The sequence below is a fragment of the Ixodes scapularis genome, unplaced genomic scaffold (genome assembly GCF_016920785.2).
Source record: "Ixodes scapularis isolate PalLabHiFi unplaced genomic scaffold, ASM1692078v2 PGA_scaffold5__190_contigs__length_132052651, whole genome shotgun sequence".
Classification (NCBI taxonomy): domain Eukaryota; kingdom Metazoa; phylum Arthropoda; class Arachnida; order Ixodida; family Ixodidae; genus Ixodes; species Ixodes scapularis.
In genome coordinates this window covers 70351340-70372385 of record NW_024609880.1, presented here as the reverse complement: position 1 = coordinate 70372385, position 21046 = coordinate 70351340, and the positions used below count along the sequence as shown (strand labels likewise).

The window sequence follows — 21046 nt, the reverse complement described above, 5'->3', positions numbered from 1 at the left end:
CTTCCCTTCTTTGGAAATGCCATAGAAAAATGCCCACGAGTATACACCCTTCTAATAATTACAAGTCCTCAGCCCAGCGTGCGATCTCCTCATCCCAGCACGCGCATGTTTGTCGCTTCGGGAAACGAGTGAACTACTGATCTCTATTTTAGTAGGCTGTATCGCGGATCGGGAGCGCGTCGGTGGCACCACCGGCGGCCATTACTTGACACCAGGCAATAAAGGTGAGTCTATGGAAGAAACAAAGAAAAGTAGGAATATTGAAGCTTGTAGGCGAGTATTTTATGATGTCCTGCGATCGTTATATCGAGTGCTTGGAGATCGAATCGGCATTCGTCATACGTCCCAACGCCGATTAAGAAAATCAAAACCACGGCTGAGCTGGCAAACTTGCTCTCGTAGTGAAGTAAACAAAGGAACTTGCCGCCAATAAGACCGCCCTCGGGGGAGCTCAGAAGTTGATGAATGTCGACAAACTTCAATGTGGACAGCGGGTTTCCGGGAGAGAGCGAATTCCGCGTAGCGAAGCCTTCAAGCTTGTCGTCTGCTAAACCCAACTCATCGAAACCGCCACAGACTCCGCGGTAACTTGAAAAGCCCCGCCAGGGGGCCAGCTTGGCTCGACCACCTTCACGTGAGCTCCCGTCTTTTTACTTCTTTTGACAAAATCTCTGAAGGTTTTATATCAATCAATTCGCACAAAACAAAGCGCAAACGCGTAGAAAAAAAACACGAGATAAATTTTAAGACCCGGTCGCGGATTGGGGACCCGAGGATGGTTTAGAAGGGAAACTTAAGACGCCGGCCAAATCCAACATGGCCCCCCATCGACGTGATGCTCCAGAGAGCCCAAGACGCCTTCGCCCCCGACCGCTGCGTCTTCGAGGCGCCCACGCTCCAGCGACTCCCATGGATACAAAACGGAATGGTTCAGGGGAGGCTACCGAGCTCAAGACCACCAACCATCGGCATCCCGTCATTGAAAGCATTGAATCGGGAGCGCCGGCGGTCAGGACGGCCCCAACGGTCGACGAGATGCTGGACCATTTCCGGCCTCCCGGAGTGCCTGGAGGGAGGCCACGCCCACGCGCCCCCGACTCGGCCAACGTCACCCATTTCGGAAGACGGAGAGACAGAATACGCGCCTCCTGCGGTTCCCCCTTCACCCCCCGGCCGTGCCCCGGACTCACCGGGAGCGTCCTCGACTCAGCGAGAGGCTTCTTCCGTCTCGCGCCCCATCCCCATGCCCGTGGAGAGGGTAATGAACGAGACGCCCGAGTTAAGCACCAACAACGGCGAAACAACGGGGGTGAACGTGCCGACATCGAACAGCTTCGAGTGCCTTAGGGGGAACAATCCCGACGGGGAGCCTAGCGTCGGAACAGCAGCACCGACCAGTCATGATTCGCCAGGTGAGCGCCGTCCATGCGGGGTTGCGCCTGCCGAATTCCTCACCCAGGATGGCTACACGCTGGTCACATACCGATCGGAGAGAAAACTCAAAAAGCCAGCAGACCAAATCGATAAACTCTACACCGTGCTTTTTCATCCCTCGCTAGAAAGTCGCCCATTCGAAGCAACACAACGGAGCAAAATTTCTAAAGAAATCAGAAGCGCTTTCAGCAAGACGGCCGTCACAAACATCCGACTAAATCCTTCTAAAAACATCCTAGCGGTTGACACACCCTACATTGAAACCAGAGACAGGCTTCTGCTCGTCCGCAACCTGGTCCGAATTCCGGTGCGCTCTTTCCCAGCTACGCCGACAAACGCCTCCGTGGGAACAGTGCATGGCATGGCCGGCGAACACTCTCTACAGGTGATTCGGACTATGGTGGAGGCAAAAGGGACCATCCTAGACATCGCCCGTAAGGGAAAAGGCACATCAATCTTCGTCTTTTTTGAGGGCCCAAGTATGCCAGACCACGTGACTCTGGGCCCGCGGTGGTACAGGGTTTATCCGGCTAAAGAACAAAAAACGACTCAAAGGGATCGCCATCACGACCGGCAGACCTCCATGGAGATGCCGCCACTCACATCAACATCAATATCGGAACCGCCACAAGCAGAAAACAACCCATGGAGAGGCAGACCTACCTTTGCGCGTGTACTCCATGCAGGTCGGGAAACACCGAGCCGGAACGCAGAGCTCTCTGTGGGCCAAAAACCCACCACCCCCACTCGGTGCCACGGTGCAGCTGTGTCGCAACGCAGGGGAGAGAGATCCTCCTCGAGACACGGGGGCACCTGGATCCGTGGAGACATGGATACTCGGGGGCCCCTATCATCGTCAAACTGCGGCCGCAATCGTCCACTCATGCGGTGCAGCCGAGGAGATGGCGGGATGCCCAGACGAGATATGCGCTGCCGATCCGTGCCGTCACCCAGTGAGCGGTCCCAATTGCGGAGAGCGATGACTGGAGGTCGGCATATCGAGCCCTTTGGTTTGCCGGAATCATCCTCCCGCGGTGCATTTTGGCCTGCACGGAGCGAGCCTCCTTTTGGTGACATCGATATGCGACGGACGGGGGCAGTAAGTTGGCCACCGCTTGTTTCGCTGCTCCAAGAAGAACACCAGAGGAAGGAAAAACGTCCTTACACAGACGGGTCCGCCTCCAACGCGTCTGAGAGAAGCCGGAGCGGGAATGACAACAGCAGTAGGCATCCCACGGAACCAACCAGCCTCCCCTGCAAAACAGCTAGTGGGATTCACCCAACCCTCCCGCATACTTCTCTGGCAGCCGACCCCAACCAGCCTCGGCTCCCGGTCTCCCCAAATGATCGCGGCCGTCCCCCTCCCAGTTCGCCTGAGGCGCACGCTGCTGCTCCTCCTCCTCTCTTCTCTACTCTTTCGAGAGGGCATGCGACACCAGCGCGGTGCATGTGCGGACACTCGGGGAATTCCGCGGAGGTGCTGAATGACTTCCACCAAAAGTGTGTAGCGACGGAAATGATCCTTCATCACACGTTCACTCCACTGGTTAAAGAACTGCTTTCAAGTCTGCTCGAGGCTAATCCACAAATGAAGGGAACATCCGACGAAAACCGAACCCCACATGAAAATACTAGTACTGCCCGACAACTATCAGACACTCAATCATCACAGCCACATTTCCGAGGGACAGAGGAGTTCCCGCTCCTGCCTTCTCGGCGGGAGACGTCTACAACCGCCGATACCGAAGACTTGGTGTCGCCCGTGCGGAGAAATATCAACCGCGATCGACCTCTGCACCAAGACATAGACACACGCATAGACCAGCTGGAAGGCGAGATGCGCGAAGTAAAGCGCTACTTGAAGACCATCCTTGACAGACTCCCACAACCTAACAATGGCCAAGACAAGTAAAGGTTGCATTGTGTGGCAGTGGAATTGTCGAATCTTGACTCCGAAGAGGGAACACCTTCACCAGTACCTACAATCCCTACCACCAGAACGCAGACCAGACGTTTTGGCCATACAAGAAACGTGGAAGGCCATCACCATTCCGGGATACCAAGCCTTTAATCACACCAGCTCATCAGGGGTCGTACGAGTCACCACGCTAGTGCGACGGAACCTACCAGCACAACTTCATTCAACCGGCATCGAAAACATCGAGCACACCTTCATCGAAATCTTGGCGGGCAAGAAGAAGAGCCATCGCAGCACGTTCATCCTCAATGTATACAGTCCTCCGAAGGCACGACGCTCGTTTCACCAGCTCCTGCGCGCCGCCATAGACATGGCCAAGGGAAAAGCTCTGCTCATCGTTGGAGACTTTAACGCACCACACATGTCATGGGGCTATCCGCGGGACAGCGCTAAGGGTCGGCAGCTTTGGCAGGACATTGCCACCCTGGGACTGGACCTACTTACAGACCCGACGCAGCCAACTCGGAAAGCCACGGGCGGATACAAAGACACATCACCAGACCTCACACTCGGTCACTGCTTGAACGCAGAATGGCACAACACCCTGGAAACTCTGGGCAGTGACCACTATATCCTCAACATCCTCCTGAGACGCGGCCCTACGAAGCCCATGGGAAGGCCTCTGCGAGTGGTCGAGTGGGACACTTTCAGGCAGGAGCTTGACGAAGGGGACCGAGACGGAGAGATCAAGGACCTGGATCAGTGGACCGCAGGCATCAGAGAAGTTGAAGCCTCAGCCACAAGAAACATTCCCGAGGAAGCAAATCTGACCGCGGCGGACAGTCGGCTCCTGCACCTATGGGAAATGAAGACAAACCTTGAGGCACGCTTAAGCGAAAGAAAGGAAATCGTCGGCTACGCAAGCGAATCGCAACATTGTACAAGACCATCGAGAGTCACGCCACCTATCTCACAACTAAGCAATGGGAAGACACCTGCAACGAGTTCGAAGGCGCTCCCAACACTCCAAAGACGTGGAACATCCTTCGACATCTCCTCGACCCCGGACAAAGCCGAACCACAGTCCGAAATCAGATGGAGTGTATCCTGAACTCATTCAAGGGAGATGGAAACGAGCTTGTCCAAGAAGTACAAAACAAGTATATCGGACGAGCTCCGCCAACACCTGCGATGGAATACACGGGCCAGCCAAACCTTACGCTAGACGAAGAATTCCGACCCTTCGAAGTCATGGCTGCGATCCGAGAGCTCAAGACCCGCTCCGCTCCAGGACCTGATGGAGTCTCCAACAAGCTACTGCGGCACTTGGATGACAGAGAGATTGACCGGCTAACAACATACTTCAACGTCTGCTGGCAAAAAGGGGAAATCCCAGAATCCTGGAAGACTGCGAAGATGGTGTTTATACCCAAGCCTGGGAAAAAACTTCAACTGGATGCCCTGCGCCCCATTTCGCTCACGTCCTGTCTCGGGAAGGTCTTGGGGCATGTCGTACTCAATCGCCTTAACAGGTACGCAGAGGCCAACAAAGTCTTCGCGGACACGATGGTCGGGTTCAGACCCAAGCTCTCGACGCAGGACGTGATGCTCCGACTGTATCATCAGATTATGGCAAGGGAATACGCACCCAAAAGGGACACCACAGCCATACTCGGGCTGGACATCTCCAAAGCATTCGACAATGTCAGCCACGCAGCCATCCTCCGTGGGCTAAACTCCATTGATGTGGGCGAGCGCATCTTCAAATACATACAGAACTTCCTATCAAGTAGGCAGGTGCAGGTCTCGATCGGCGGTTTCCAATCTGACCTGCAAACTCTGGGCGGAGTCGGAACACCGCAAGGAGCAGTGCTCTCTCCGTTTCTCTTCAATATCGCCATGAAAGATTTACCGACGAAACTACAAGGTATCCCCAACCTTCACCACAGCATATACGCAGACGATGTCACTCTGTGGATGGTAGGAGGAAGCGATGGCGCCATCCAAGACTCGCTGCAAGAAGCTATACGCATCGTGGAAGCCTACGCTAAGGAGCGCGGACTAGCCTGCTGTCAGGAAAAGTCGGAGTTGCTACTCATGGCCGGCACCACGGTAAAAACTCCCTCAGGCATACTGCAGGTCCGAGGCAAAGACGTTCCTCGGGTCCGGCGACTTCGGATACTCGGTCTGTGGTTGCAGGAGGATGGCAAGAACACATACAGCATCGGAGTCCTCCGTAACCACGCACAGTAAGTAGGAAGACTCATAGCAAGAATCGCCGGAAAACGGTACGGGATGAAAGAGCGGAATGTCATTCGCCTTATCAAAGCCTTCGTGATTAGCCGGATTGCCTACATTGCACCCTTCCTGGACTTGACACTCACGGAGAGGGATGCCATCGATCGCATCATCCGCTGCGTATACAAGAAAGCGCTTCACCTAACGCCTTCAACAGAGACCAAGCGACTCGAGAAGCTTGGGCTTCACAACACCCTCTCGGAAATCATTGAGGCACAGAGGATAGCCCACTACGAAAGGCTATCTCTGACCACAGCGGGAAGAACCATCCTCACATCTTTGGGCATCAACTACCACCCAGCAGGGCACAGTACGCGAGGCTGGCTTCCAAACGAGCTACGCGAGCAACTAAAGATTTCGCCTCTGCCTCGTCACATGCATCCAGTGCACGACGCAGGCAGACGCATGGCCAGAGTGAAGGCTCTGGAGAACACTCTACAGCAAGGCTACGACGACTCCGAGGTGACCTATGTCGACGCAGCCTCAGCTGACAGGGGTCGAATGACCCTTGCAGTTACGAATCGCTCCGGCCAAATCCTCACGGCAGGCAGCATGTACACCAGCAACAGTGCAGAGGCAGAGGAGGCAGCCATCGCCTTGGCCCTCACCCTCAGCACCACGAAAGTCATCGTCAGTGACTCCCAGATGGCCATCCGCCAGTACATGCGTGGTCACATCTCTGACAAAGCCCCCAAGATCGCCACTGGTCATCGTCTGATTGACCACCCAGTCCGCATACTGTGGTCTCCAGCCCATGCGTCACTCCCAGGCAACGAGAGCGCTCACAGTGCAGCCTGCGCTCTTACCAACCGGGCTAGCACACCAAGTGAGCACTCGACCTCCGCCACGTGTAACCACGACAACCTCTACACCTTTAAGGGGGTGCTGGACCACTACCGAGTAGAACGCCGAGCCTACCCAGAGGCTCACAGCACTCTCAACAAGGCAGAATCCACCATCCTCCGTCAAGTCCAGACGGAGACCTTCCTCAACCCGGCGCAGTTGCACTCGTGGTACCCAGATACCTACGACCCGTCTTGCAGGAACTGTGGCGAGATCGCTACACTCCACCATATACTCTGGGGGTGTCCGGAGCTGCTTCTTCATTCGAAGAATAAGGAGTTCATCAAGCAAGCCAGGCAACCAGGCGCCTGGGAATCCTTCCTGCGGGATCCTGACCCCACGACTCAGAAAATTCTAGTCCAGCTGGCCTCGGACGCCGCCGGGAACATCGCGTTTCGTCTGTCGACCGAGGGGATCGCTTCGTCAAAGGTCTCTCCCTAAGAGAGACTCGGTTGACGCGGGGATCTAACAGTCTTGGACCCAATAAAGTTTACCTCACCTCACCTCACCTCACCGCGGTAACTCCAGGTGACTCTTGTCTCATTGAGCTGCACTACGTTTTTCACCCAGCGGAGTCACTCTCGACAGCAAAACATTAATTTTTAAGAACTGTGAGGGCTTTCAGTTTTAATGTTTGCGCACAAACTATTTGGCTGGCTTCCTGAACAGCAGCCATAACGTTTCAGTGGAGACAACAGCTGAGAAGCGGGGGAAATGAAATTGTTTCTCGTTTTCCTCATAGAGTCCTGTGCATTAGCTCATGTCAAGTGATGGCTTCCGGTTGGGACATTTGAACCGTCAAGACAAGCCTCAATCTGCGTTCCAGCCTACTAAAATAGAGATCAGTGAGTAAATCATGCGTAATACGCACGAGCACTACACTCTGTTTCATACTTAGCGTTCAACGCTGTCAAAGCTACTGGCGCGAGCATGGGGCTTCGTCTGGTTGACCATTTTCACGCGTACTCGCGCAAACAAAACAATAGATGAAGCCACGCGCTCGCACCAATAGCTTTGACAGTGTTGGACGCTAAGTATGAAACAGAGTATTAGCGATGTGCGCGGCCAAAAGCGTCGCTGTTGTCAGCTTTCCACGATTGGCCAGACCATGGGCATATGAGCACTGTAAGATTGTCAACTTTGACGGTGTTAGTTTCGGATTGCGATGGCTCCTAGCTTCTACTGTGCTTTTTAAACACACCATCGAACTCGTCGTTGCACCCGATGGTAAGTAGCCAGAATAACCACTGGTGACGTCACGGCGAGGCAAATCCCAGTCGTGACGTCACAGAGGGAAACCATAAGAGGGCGCCACCGAAACATTTCGGCGCTAATAGACGCTTTGCAGCAGCTGTGCATGGACGCCGCCATAACTGACCTTCAGTTTTTGTTCCCTCTTATTTTGTCTATTTCACTCCATCATTACCATAGCAGGCCAGGTTATTGCCACATTAGATTCAACTGTGTCCTTTTCTAAAGCATCGGCCTTTGTAGAGGATCGTCAACTACTGTTTCAGTTGCTCGGCATTTTGGTAAGACAAGAGAAGGTCAGCAATGGCGGCTGTAATTTGGCGCGTGCGTAAAGCGTCTATATTTGGAAAAGTCTGGCAAACTTGAAAAAACGACAAAGAAGCAAACGCGCAAATCGTTTGGAAACTATCGCGGAGCCTGCTATGTTCTGTCCCTTACGTTGTGCTGGAAATGCGACATGCGCGTAAGGTGCTGCTAGATTCTTGGTGACAGGCGGAAAACATTAATTCGGTGTATGAACTCGGAGAATACTAGAAAATTCATATTAAGTAGCTTGCAAGTGCCGCCATTACTGGGTACTGAGGGTTGTTTCTACTTACTGGTTTCTTCGAACTACAACTTCTGCGGTGTGTAACTAACACGGCAAACCAAATGCTCGCGGAACATAAAATACTGGCACGGCCGCGAATCACGTCACATGCAAGCTATGTATTACAGAGCTGGTCGATGACCTGATGGCTGACCCTCCTCGAGGTAATGCCACGGCACAAAAATCGCAGGGTTTGTGCATTTTCTTGTGTTAATACGATAGCCATTGAACTAATAACCTGCTAAATGTTTCACTAAGAGAATAGTCGACCTTACATACACACCGTAGATGGGTACTTGTTAACAACAAAGTTGTTTCTTGGTATGTTCTTTTTTTTTCTTTTTTTTTCACGTGATGCTTAGGAATTCATCGCTGGGCAGCTGGTGGAAAGACACGCCAGAAGTCTTCCTCGATGTTGACGTGCAATTCGGGACACAACAATACACCATTAGGCCACGAGAAACATACCCCTTTGAGCAGCAGGGTTAGCAGGGTGGAACAATGAGAATAGCTAAAGCCCCTTCATGTTTAAAATGTAGCGCAATGCACGTCGCCGCAATAGGCACGTACAACTCGCAGCCCTTGGCAAGATCATGGCGGCACAGTGCAGCACTGAGCTAGATTTCAAACGCCATGTTATTCCCAGAAGTGGCGCACGGCACGTGTCTCTAGCATTTCCACAACAATGAATGGCGCCACTTTTCTCAAAATGGAGGGGCTTTAAGAATATTAGGGTGCCAGCGCCACCATGCAGAAAGATGCACATGTTTCCTCTTTTGACGGAAAATGCCTTATGAAAGAAAAGCACGCGAATCTAGTCCGGCCGTGACTCGAGTATTAGCCCCGAGAGCGAACACAAGCGTCGCTGCGGTCGCCGCGCCCTGGTTGGGTGAGGTGTACCGTGACGTCAGGGAGAGGACTCCGCTCCGCGATCTCGCATCGGCTCGCTTCCCAGCACCGGTTTCCTGGTATGTCGTTGTGTTCCGCAAGCTCTTCGAAGAGCTGGACTTTGTTTACCCAATGTACAAGACGTTGAGTTAGGCCGATATTGACGTGCTTCCGTACATTTTATAAGCCTGCTTGTCCTTATACTTTTAAAATTAGATTACAAATCCCGAAAGCTATTGGTGGCGGCAATTCCACCGATGAACCCCCCCGTCCGTCCAGACGACACAAGGCAACCTTGCGAGGGGTCGGTGAACCGGTGGCGCAAGTGTTTCAGACGCTGAAATTCTGTTCCTTGCACCTTCATGATTGAGGACGATATTACATCCCGCTTTCAAGGCATTTGAAGTGGCATTTATATCATGGGCCTTTAGGTGGTCGGCAAATTAGCTCGCGACCCCGACTCTGCGCTGCCACTCTGCATGCGCTGGTTCGCAGATTTTTTGAAGGCCCTGCGCCGGATGATCTTTGAAGTGCTCGTGGAACAGGGTTGTTTTACATAAATCTAGCTTGTTCGTGAATGTATTATATAGTTTATACACGTATGCAGGCATATTTCTTAGAAGATGCACAATTACTGAAAATTAGTTTGTATGGTAGCAGCAAAAACGGCCGAATTCCCCCCAGGTGCCTGTATGATATGTATTGAACTGCCCAAAATATGCAGAGCAATAGTGCTGTAATTTGGAATGTTTATACTTTTTCCTGACATTCTTCATTCCAGCCTTAGGTATTAAAAAAATACACGGTTTAGTCTGAATTGTCATTTCCAATTAAAAGAGACAGCTACAGGTCCCCAAAAGCTTCCTCAGCCTTCAAACTCCCTACAGCTGGACTCTCTGAAAACAGAGCAAAACAGGAGTAAAAGCAAGCATTAGAAAGTCTGTCCAGCGGTAGATGCAGCACTAGTAGCAGAAAATGTAGAACCTGTGAAGGGCGACAGTCTGCGTGAGAAAAGCTTCTGGTATTTTAGCTTCAGGACACTTCGATTTAAGTAAAATCTCAATTTTAGGGCTTAAGGAACTAATAACGAGCTAGACACTTTCGCTTACGTTTGTTATACATTACTTGAGGGTTAATATAAACAAGTCCACAAATATCACCCGTGTAGTCCTTTGAAATACTATCCGAATCCAGCAAAGGTTAAATGCGAGCAATGTATATAATAAATGTTCCTTGTTTTTTTTTACTTTGCTCCTGCACTTGGGCTGTCTTACTTCTGATTCTCTCCCCATGGCCCAGAGTGTATTTAGCATGTTCCTCGAGCAGCATGCAGCTTTTCTGCTTCGGCGATCTTCTTTAAAAACAGAGATACAAAAGAAAAATAGTATACATAACCAGCCAATTCATTCAGACCATCAACAGCATTTATTGTGCGAGATGTAAATCTATAATGATGCTCCTGCAATTGTGGCCATATTTCTTTATTTTCATATACCAGCTGCGATTCATGCGTTGCCTGCCCTGTCAAGCATGCCTAAAATGTTGGTTTAAGTTTCGCCTCTAGCTACAGGCCATACCTAAATAAAGGCTCATATAAAAATTTACACTTCCTAAGGAAAACACGTCTAAAAAAATGAAATAGAAACGAGTGCGCCGACAGCTAGCGTCGTCACAGCCTCCACAGGGCGAGCGGAGCGAGTCGGGGAAAAAATTTCTCCTTGCCGTGACGTCACCCCGGTTCGCCGTAAGCGGGCGCCACGCGAACTTCTCGGGGCTAATATAGAGCTTGTGCCCAAACCTCGGCAAAGCTTTTTTTTTTTTTAAATTGCTTTTGTTGAGTACAAAAACGTTACTTTTGTGATTTTGGTGTGGCCCCAAACTCCACCCACCTTGCGGAGCTCTTTGAGAAGTTGTGCTACTTGCGATGAGAAGCTCGCGAGGGGCGCAGCTGTTTTCCTCACTCTGGGTAGATATACACTCTACTCTGGGTAGTGCACGTGCTACCCACGCGGTTGCTTTGAGTTTCATGGTGCATAAGCTTGGCACTGCACATGCCTGTACCAGTAAAGGAAGTTGAAGTATTCTCCCTCTAGGTTATGGAAAAATTCCACCAGGCGACCATACCCAAACTCCTCCCCGCGAATACGCTCCTTTTGCTGGGCAGCCGAACGTTCGGAAGGGCCAGAGAAGAGCTTTGCGTGACAAATATCTCGGAGGCCATAATGAAATACGTCTGACTGGCGAAACAGCCGACAGATGGAGGCAGGTAAGAGCGAGGGTGCAAACACGGATCTGTGACAGGAGAGAATGCTTTTGAGTGAAACGTGAAGCTGATTTCATCCGTGTAGTGCAGTATTTTATTACTTTTACTAATAAAACAATAAATGAGCACAAAGCCAAAAACAAAGATTTTTTTGTAGGGCTATTTTGGCAGTACGTCAACGGCTGCCTCCATCAATCAAGTGTTTCATCAATCAGACGCCTTGGGTTCGCGAGCGAACGAGGTAGGTAACAAAAATGATAATCTTAATATAATTTGTTATTGTTTGCTCAAGTAGGTCCGATAATTTTTTTTAATTTTTTATACAAAAAAACGCATTATTCTCGGCTACATTGGTTTAAAATATGAGCTCGATAGGTTGAGAAATCGATTTATCTTTTCAAAAGGCCAACGATCCATTTCACTCTCGCGATATGTTCCCGCGAACGTTCACGATCCTTGCCGTAAAGTCTCCAAGATGGCTGGTTCTTGAAGTTTCCTCTGACTGGCCTCTTTCTAATATCAAATCGTAAATAATAAAAAAAACTTGTTTGTTGTAGAGCGCGAACTATTTTGCTGCCCTACCACAAACAACAGCTTATTTTCAAAAGTCAAATCCATGTGGTGAAAGTCTCAATAGCTCGAATGTTTCCGCACTAATGGCAGTGATAGAAAAACAAACTCGCTTAACTCCAGTTACACTCGACTTCGTCAATCGAAAGCGACATACAGGGACCCACTTGTTAGTTCATCGTCGCAGGACAGGGACCCACCAATTCATCGTCGCAGCAAGGAACTGTTAAAGTGGTGCTTCGACCTCAAGGTTATTCGCTACATGAGACCCAAGTTGTAAGTCGTTGGCCAATGGCACATCAACATTGTCACGCTGCCCTCTGCGACCCGTAGGCGATTCACGTCTTCCGACTCAACTGAACTAGGTATGCTCGGTAGGACTGTGAAAATCTGCTATTTACGAGACTGTATTTTGACCTAGTCTTGTTTAAGCTGTTAATTTAATTTTGTGTTGCATAAAGACGATGAGTCTTTCACAAGAGGGGAGTAATGCCACGTGCAAATAGCCGAGTCAGCAGCGTGATCGACTCACATGCTACTGACCCCGCCAGCGCATGTCCTTCTTTCTATTGTTTGCGTGACCGGAATGATGAGACGACTCTAAATTTTTTTTGTTCGAGCTCAGAAACTTTCAGATACCCACGCGCTTACAAAAGTACCTTCGCTTGGCTGCGTGAGGCAGTTGTCCTTTCAACACCATCAAAAGTCTTTGTTAATTTATGTTTCTCAGCACAAGTTCGGCGCATTACACACTGATTTTAAGTTTAATAAAGAAGTATGTTTTTATTTGTGACAATATTTAGATGAATTTTGATAATTCAATCTTCAGATATTTCAAACTAAAGTGTGTGGCTTCCAGGGCCCGTTTGCTCAAGCGCTAACCGCGGCTAAAGTTAACCGCAGTACCTAGGAGAGGGATTTTGAAATCACGTGACTGGCTCGGCAGGAATGCAGGGAAACATGGCGGTGCCCCGGTAAGTGAGCGCCGCTCGCTTTGAAACTAATATGTCGTTGTAGCTGCAATATTGGGCGCGTTAGTCAGCAATGAATGGTGCCAGAGGCTTTCGCTTTGCCTTACCTCATTTAAATCGCAAAGCATGAGCATATGACCTCGCCGCATTTTTTAGATAGTCTTTCGATTCTGGCCATTCCTAAGCCTAAATGAATGCGATAAATGTTAGCATGGCAATGTCTTTGGAAAGTGGATTGCCTTGACTCAATCGGCCGGGTATTAATAGCACACAAAAGCAGACAGCGTCCCAATAGACCATATTAGACCTTTCTCTAAATTTCCCAAGCACCGAGGTGCATGCTACAAGTGTAGTTACACGCGTTGCACGTGCGTTGGTCAAATATTTATTATGATTATTTACTTCGAATCTTTTATAAGAGGAAGGCCAGTGCGCGCAGACCGCAGAATTATACTTCCAGCGTTCTTCTCGATGCTTGGGTAATTTAGAAAAAGGTCTATAGGGACGCTGTTTGCTCTTGTGTGCAATCAATACCCGACCGATAGAGTCAAGACAATCCGCTTTCCAAAGATGTTGCTAAGCCGACAATTACCACATTCATTTAGGCTTAGGAATGGCCAGAGTCGAAAGACTATCTAAAAAATGCGGCAAGAGCCTTGCTCATGCTTTGTGATGAAGTGAGGTAAGGCAAAGCGAAATCCTCCTGCACCATTCGTTGCTGACTAACGCGCCCGGTATTGCAGCTACAACGACATATTAGTTCCAAAGCGTGCGGCGCTCACTCACCGGGGCACCGCCACGCTTACCCGCATTCCTACCGAGCCAGTCACGTGATTTGAAAATCCCTCTCCTAGGTACTGCGGCTAACTTCAGCCGCGGTTAGCGCTTCGAGCAAACGGGCCCTGGAGTTTGAAATAATGAGAGTCGACTGTAAAACACCATTTTTGCTACCCCAAGTAGCAATTTATTTTAGTGTAATTTCTGGAATCTTTTATTCAGACCGAACACTTCTTTTTCAATAAGCTTGTCGGCATAAAATTTAGACTATTTTTTATAGCCTAAACGTAGCAAGCGTTCAAAACAAATACAACCTAGTGCATCAGATACACAGAAAACACAATATTAGCAAATGCTACTTTTATTGAACACATCTGGAGTTTCTGTTGGATACATACAGCGCTGTGAAGAAGTACACCATTCTTATATGAAAATAAGCTTCCCGCCAGTGGAATTTCTCAAGTTGGACAGCCTTGTTGTAAGTCAGGCACGTTAAAGAGAACCCTGCCCAAGTTTTCATAGACACTCTTACGAAGTTGTTTCATCCGTACAATAGCGACTTCAAGGTATATGTGTAGAAACTTCCCAAAGTGCAAACATTATGTGAAGAAACTGCATTTCAAAGTTAACGTCCTCGCAACCCCCCCTATCGGTAGCTGCTCTACCGGCAACAATGAAAAGAACTATAGAAAGACCGCTGAGGCCACATAACGTAAGACATGGTGTCCAAGATTCGCCATGGACAGCATTGTTGGTAGTTAGACTTGTTTGTGCTCACTCTTTTACCCAGTCTGTCGATTGACAGCTATTTAGAGTGCATGATAGGAACTATTTGTGCTGTAGACATAAAAACATGTACATGTTGCCCCCCCCCCCCCCCCCCCCTTTGAATCTGGCAGGCGAGACCACTCGAAAATGTTTGAGAGTAGCTGTGTAGAACTGACATGTTCTAACATTCTGATGACACAATTATTCATATTAAAAGGTATGCTTAACCGAAATTCGAACCTTGCAAAACAACACTGGGGCGGTAGGCGGGACGCTGCAAAAACCCCAAAACATCACACATAGAGCATTATTTCTAACGGATGGCCGTATTTTTGGAAACATGTGGGATTCAACAAGGCCGACGAGACATGTGATGTCGCGATTCTCATTCCCTCTCCTCTAGGCTTCATCCCCTTAAGCAGGTGAACCGAAGCGGGAATGAGAGAAGCGAGGCCGCTTCCCCTCATTCTAAAGTGTACCAGGAGAAGTATGATGTCACATTTCTTGTTTGATTGTGCCCTTTCCTTTCCAAGAATACGGCCATCCGTTTGAGATATTAATGTATGAGTGATGTTTCGGAGTTTGTAGAGCTCCCATTCAAAGCTTCCGCGGCCTTATTTTATGAAATCCAAATTTTGGTCCAGCATCCTTTTAAACAAGCTTTTTCAAATATTAGCATAATGAACATACAATTGGACAACTTGCTAACTCACAACAGCATCCTCCCGATGATGCCGTACAAAGGTTCTGTCACACGCACCAACCGAGGGGATTGCTGCAAGTCCATCCACGCTCAACTTTTAGTCACCTTTGAGACTGAAGAACTGCTGTATGAGGCCCGTCCAGCCACGGCGCACACAAAGAGAAACACGGGAAATAACACTCAGTGACGAGCAAAGTCTCTGGGCGGAAAGCCCTCCATGACAAATGAGCACTGTTGGGTTACGGCAACGGCGTATTACACAGGTTCTGCTTCTTGGATGCCTTCACCGCTGCGGTGGGTGGTCGTAGCTAGTCGTAGCAGATAGTGTCACGTTTGTTGCTCGTACCAAAACACCAAAGCCGTGTAGTATTCTTGTTGCCGAAGTTCATAAGCCCACGTTCCCGGTCTACACACACTACACAAAGCCAGCCACGAGCAAAGCTAGCTAACCCCGTTTCTGCTTCGGCGACAAGCCGCCAGGGCGGTGACACCGCCGCTGAAACTTCTGCCTCGGCTCTTCAAACCAGGGCCCCTCAGTGCACAAGCATGACACTTGCTAGGCTGCTCTGCCTGTACCAAGTGACACGCGCCCGCATGTTCCCTCTCATAATTCTTCTGCCTGTACGTGCCCCGTATTGTACACGGCCATACTGTGCACATGGCGAAAGTTCCCTTCTGAAAGTGCTCCACGGTCGGCTTACAATGCTGCGAACACATAGCACATGACCACTATAGGTGACGACACTTGGGACACTTGGGACACTTGCCATCCGTCGTTGTGGCACAAAGTCGCTTTCTCAGTCGTCCTCACAAGGGGCGAGGAAAGGCAGGCACTGCATAAAAAATCAATACATATTATAACACTGGCTGTGGCAAACTAGTTTCAAAGATGATACAGTCATGTCTTCTTAATATGGACACCTCCGTACTATAAAAAGATTTTTTTCTATAATGTGAGGTGTTTATATGAGAAAATTAAATTTAAAACAAAAATTGGATAACAAGCATAACCAAACAAACAGTTTATTCAGCTAAAAGATAATGAGATGTGAGTTTGCGCTATCGCTTTAGAGCCGTTTAACATGTAGCACTACTGTCGTTTACAAGAACAGATACCCAGGCTGTAAAGTGATGATCGGCTGAATAGCAAAAGATGTTGCACTGTATGCACAAGCCGGATGTAATTGACACTTAGCTGCCGGCAGTTAGGATCCTATAATCTTATGATCGCAGACGGGAATTACATCTGGTGCCTACGGCTGGAATAATGTCTCGCTTCGTAACAGAAAAAGCACCAAAAAAACACAGGATGGAGAAACCGGGTGTCACAAATTCAGGCTTCTCTTCATTTTTTTAAATACTTTTATGATCTTTTTTTTGGACCACTTTAAGTGTTGGTACGGTCAAAAAGGGGGAGTGTGGTGCCACTTTTAATCTCAGTTCGTCCCGTCGTAGTTCCTTTCTAAGTCCCCAACAAATTTGCTCGTTTGCGGAATGGGTTTTTGTTAACGGGCGACGTAGATCATCCCAGGTCACAGTTTGTGGCTTTGACCTCGCGGACGGCGGGGTGCGTATGCTGGCTCGCGTATGGTGCCGATTTGACATGCAGGGGCGCCGCCGGGATACAAAGATGTTTACGCTGGCTAGCACGCTTTTTGAAGGCGGCGGCTTTGCTCAGTCTGCCGCCTGTCGTGTTCTATGTATCGGCGATAATTGATGTTTTTGGACTCGTACGGGGGAATGGATGGGCACATATGTTTGGTTGTCTGAAAAATGTAATAGGTTTTGCCATTTGGGTCGTTGCTGTGTAGCTTTGTTTTTCTTGAAAGTTGACTGACCCAAAAGGCGGGGAAACGGGAGGTTGGTCGGTAGACGAGCCTATAAAAGGGGGTTCGGGAACAAAGAAGGTAGTCCAACCCCAGAGCTGGCCGGGTCGCTACTCAACGTGGTTACTCCCTGCAGATGAGTCTTGGAACGTGTAATTTTTGGCTTCTGCCCTGCCTGTCGGACAAGTGTTTGAGTTTGTTGTGCTGAAGCGTGTGTGGCTGTGTGGTGCGCGGTGTCGACCTCATCAAGCCTCTAATTGGACAACTGGACTTCGAGACGCCGTTCTTCGGCCGACAACTCCAGACTACGGACTGCTCTGGACTCGGCACCTACCGGAAAGCTAAGCCTGGTTTTCTAGGACTTGTCTACTGCATTCTCTGGCTCTGAAGTACGAATTGTTGAATGTTGGGAAGATTTTTACACAGTGCTACTTTCTGTCGCGACTGTTTTGGGGGATTATCCCATGTGTGTAGCGGTAACGTTCGAGCTCCATCTCGGTTTGCTCTCGTTGTTAGTGTCGGGTTTTCGTCACTGTTTTGTTGGCTTATTCCGGTTTTATGAGCGTCGAGTCTTTTTAGTATTAGTTTCTGGCTCGCAGGGCTCCATAGCTTTGAGCTGGAGTGTGGTTTGTGTTGAGTGCTCTATTGCCGTGTACAGCTTAGTTTTTCACTTTATTAAATCTAATCTTTTGTTTGCTTATCCTCCCTGTGTCATCATCTTTCTCTACTGATTATACACCAGGCGTGGACCTAGCGCTAGTCAATGGTCGAACTTAGCTCTCTTGTTCTTTTCCCGTAATTTCTCGTTTATTCTCAGAGTGGATGATTGAATTATTTTTATTAATTTGAACCCCACTCCGTGACACCAAAACAGATGGGAAAGCACCACAACGTAATAAACTCGTCGAACATTAAATGTTCTTGAATTATACCTCACCCATGCTTGCTACGTGATGAAGCCCAAAGGTTAGTTCAATGCCAATCAATATTAAATGTCTTTAGATGGGCACCTGCTGCCCGATCATGGCCTTTATTGCAAAGCACTGTTCACACATTTGCGAGTCCTGCAGTGCCTTGTGGAATGGTGGGCGATACTTGCCGTTCCGCAAGGCACTGCAAGACAGATCAGGCTCAACTTTTGAATGTCGACGTGCTTACGAAATGCTGCAGCAAACCAATCATTCGCCGAGGGAAAAAGAAAGGAAGCTGCATGCCTCCGTGTGCTCATTGCCAGTGTTTTCTGCTCTGCTATGTACCCTGCTTGTGTGCTGTGATTTCCAAGCCAGCGCGGGATATATTTCCTTGATTTGTTTGTCTGTTCAGCTGTGCGAGGTTGTGATTGAAACAACCAAGAAGTATAGACCGCCATTCTTTTCATCAAGCTAAGGCTTCGCTCATCCGAACCGGGGACGATGACTGCTGTTGTTTACACGATTTTCGACAGCTATGTGGAGTGGCTTTGTGTTAAAAATTGCAATCCTAAGTGCAAAAAGAAGTTACCGCAGACTATATTGCTAAAGATTGATTTCAACTGGCAGGCTCTGGCTACAACCACCTTAATATTCATTCAACATTGTTTGCATTTCTACTTACCCGTGATCGCTTCATTTGCCAAACACGTTAGTGGTCAGTCACCTTACCAATGAAACTAATGTGCTGGTGTCCCCGGCGAAGAATTCCCTCAGGGGGATTCTTCGCCGGGGTCATCGGGCTACAAACCCAGTTTGTAGCCCGTTGTGACTGAAAGCTTTCACACTGGGGAAACGTTGTTGTCACAAACGCAGTCAAAGAATGCGATAGGATTGAGGGAACAGGGGGATTGTCCAAGTTGACTGACTGCATGAGCATATGTTCCTATCGCCACCGTGTTTCCTCCACGCAGGCGACGGAGAAAACGATATAGAGACTCCTCGCGCTTGCCAATGCCAAGTTTCTCTAAAACGTCGAAATACGAGACACCCAGCAGCGAAGTGTCGATATTGCCGGAGAGAACGGCGGAACAACGATCGCGGCTTCGCCACTCTTATGTGACGGTGTCTTCGGTTTCCGCTCTCTGCAGCTTCCACCGGGACGCTAGCCGTGCCTAATTGTGCTAGCTTTGAGCACCACAGTTCATAGGGTTCACAGCGCCCGAGCGAAAGCTCGCGCAAAAGAACCGGCGAGCAGTAGAGTCGTTTCCAATCGACGGGGTGGCTAAACGCCGGTTGTGTGAATCGGGCTTAACGTCTGAGCCGGCTTGCTTAAAGCAAATCTAACGTTCTTGAATGTCATGTAATAAAAATCTGAGACGTGCTACATTCTATACAAACTTGATAAAAAAAAATCAAACACTCACCTTCGGCTGCTACGTCCGCCGTACCGCTTCAAGGCAGAAGCAACATGGCGCTCGACGTTTTGGGGTGTTGGGCTGGGGTGTTTTCAGTGTTGCTTACACGCCTAGTCGTGTAAACCGAAACCGAAACACCAATTTTTACTACCCCAAGTAATTTTTTGACGATTTATCACTAGCAGAGCGTGTAAAAATATGCTAACGAGTGAAAATGGGGTGTAAACAGGCGAAATATTACATTTTCGCTAACAGTGTAGGGGTAGCGCATTCTGTCGTTCTCGACTTCAGCTAAGTCCGACCGCCTGACGAAGCGCGAAGGAAACAATGTAGTTAGGGCACTTTTGGTGGAATACCAAGAGCACGAAACGTACGAAGGGAATGTTTTCTCATTGGAAATTTCAAAAGTCAGGCACAGAGCTACTGGCCGCACTATTCAATTCTTTATGAACGCTGCAGTAAAAAACAAATATTCTTCGATTGACCGTTTGCCTAATTACCCAAGGACCCTGGACCAATGTTGGGAACGTAAGTAAACGTGCTATAAATATTTAAAAAAATATTGTAAAAAATAATATTAAGCACCTTTCAGACAAGCTGCGCCTTACCTAGCAGAATATTTCGTGCTTCAATTTTATTCTGATAGTCTCGGTAGCTTGATAGCTTGATATTCAAGAATAGAAAGCAAACACAAACTCTTGAACCTAGCTTTTTTATTTTTTTTTCGTGCAAGCGAGTTTTTGGGGTTCGATCGAAAGTACGTGCGGAAGGGGGCGAAAATTTAATGTTTATAAGTTGTTATAACGTCGCCAAGAAAGCTGAGTTTTTTTTACTCAGAGCCCACATTGATATAGGTAATCAATATAAATCAAGTAAAAGTTTGACCAAACATTAAAAAAATTTAAGGGATTTAAGAAGCATAAGAAATACCGGAATATAGTTAAGCCCCGTATGCCTAGTAGCAGCAAAAGAGATGACGACGAATTGTTGGAACTTCCACTTTACGGCAGCACGAATACTCGTTTCCGCGAACTTTCTTTTGTTTTCTCATAGGTCAGAGCCCACTTGATCGCTAATTATGGACCGCTATAAAACTGTCGTTTCCTCCTCCAACACAAAATATAAACTGAAAATCCGCAGGAGCGGTGAAGAGACGTCAGGCCAGCAGGGATCTCAAATTAGGGATCCTGGGTATTCCGAGCTCTCTGGCGCCAAGAAGTGCCTGCGGCTTTTGCTCTTTATCGCGAAGTTTGAAGGGTGGTATGCCAAAGCAAATAACGAGGCGATTTGTTTTTTGTGTATGTGTGTGTTTGCTTTCTTTTTGCGTTTTTGTCATCATCTTTGGTGTACGGAAACTGTACTACAATAAGTTGATGGCCGGAGGGGCTGAATCATCTGAATTGGGGAGGCGTCTTGCTCCAACTAGATAGCGTTTTAACATCAACATTTAACCTCTACCGAGCACACTACTACTGTTGAGCGTCTGATCACCAATACTGGTAAATTTGCGATCCGGGTGACAAAAGCACCTCTTTGCAGAACGGAGGCCCGCCCTATCTACCTAAAGAAATTACAAAAAAAAAAGTGATAATATTTAATATTTTATTACTAATACTACTGA

At 48.6% G+C, this 21046-nt stretch overlaps 1 protein-coding gene across 1 annotated transcript; it reads left to right on the top strand.

Annotated features, from left to right (window-relative positions):
- The first annotated feature begins 5610 nt into the window (after positions 1–5610).
- LOC120844160 lies at positions 5611–20478 on the top strand. Its single transcript, XM_040215794.1, has 2 exons — positions 5611–6922; positions 20332–20478. Exons 1-2 carry the CDS (start codon positions 5648–5650, stop codon positions 20476–20478), a joined length of 1422 nt encoding a protein of 473 aa, XP_040071728.1. The 5' UTR covers positions 5611–5647.
- Positions 20479–21046: the final 568 nt, after the last annotated feature.

What these genes read in the sequence shown, in the direction of transcription:
- LOC120844160 (XM_040215794.1), top strand. Translation starts at nt 5,648, where the DNA reads ATGAAAGAGCGGAATGTCATTCGCCTTATCAAAGCCTTCGTGATTAGC. An exon ending in AGGGGATCGCTTCGTCAAAG is followed by an intron (nt 6,923 to 20,331) that starts GTCTCTCCCTAA and finishes AAAAAATTTAAG; the next exon opens with GGATTTAAGAAGCATAAGAA.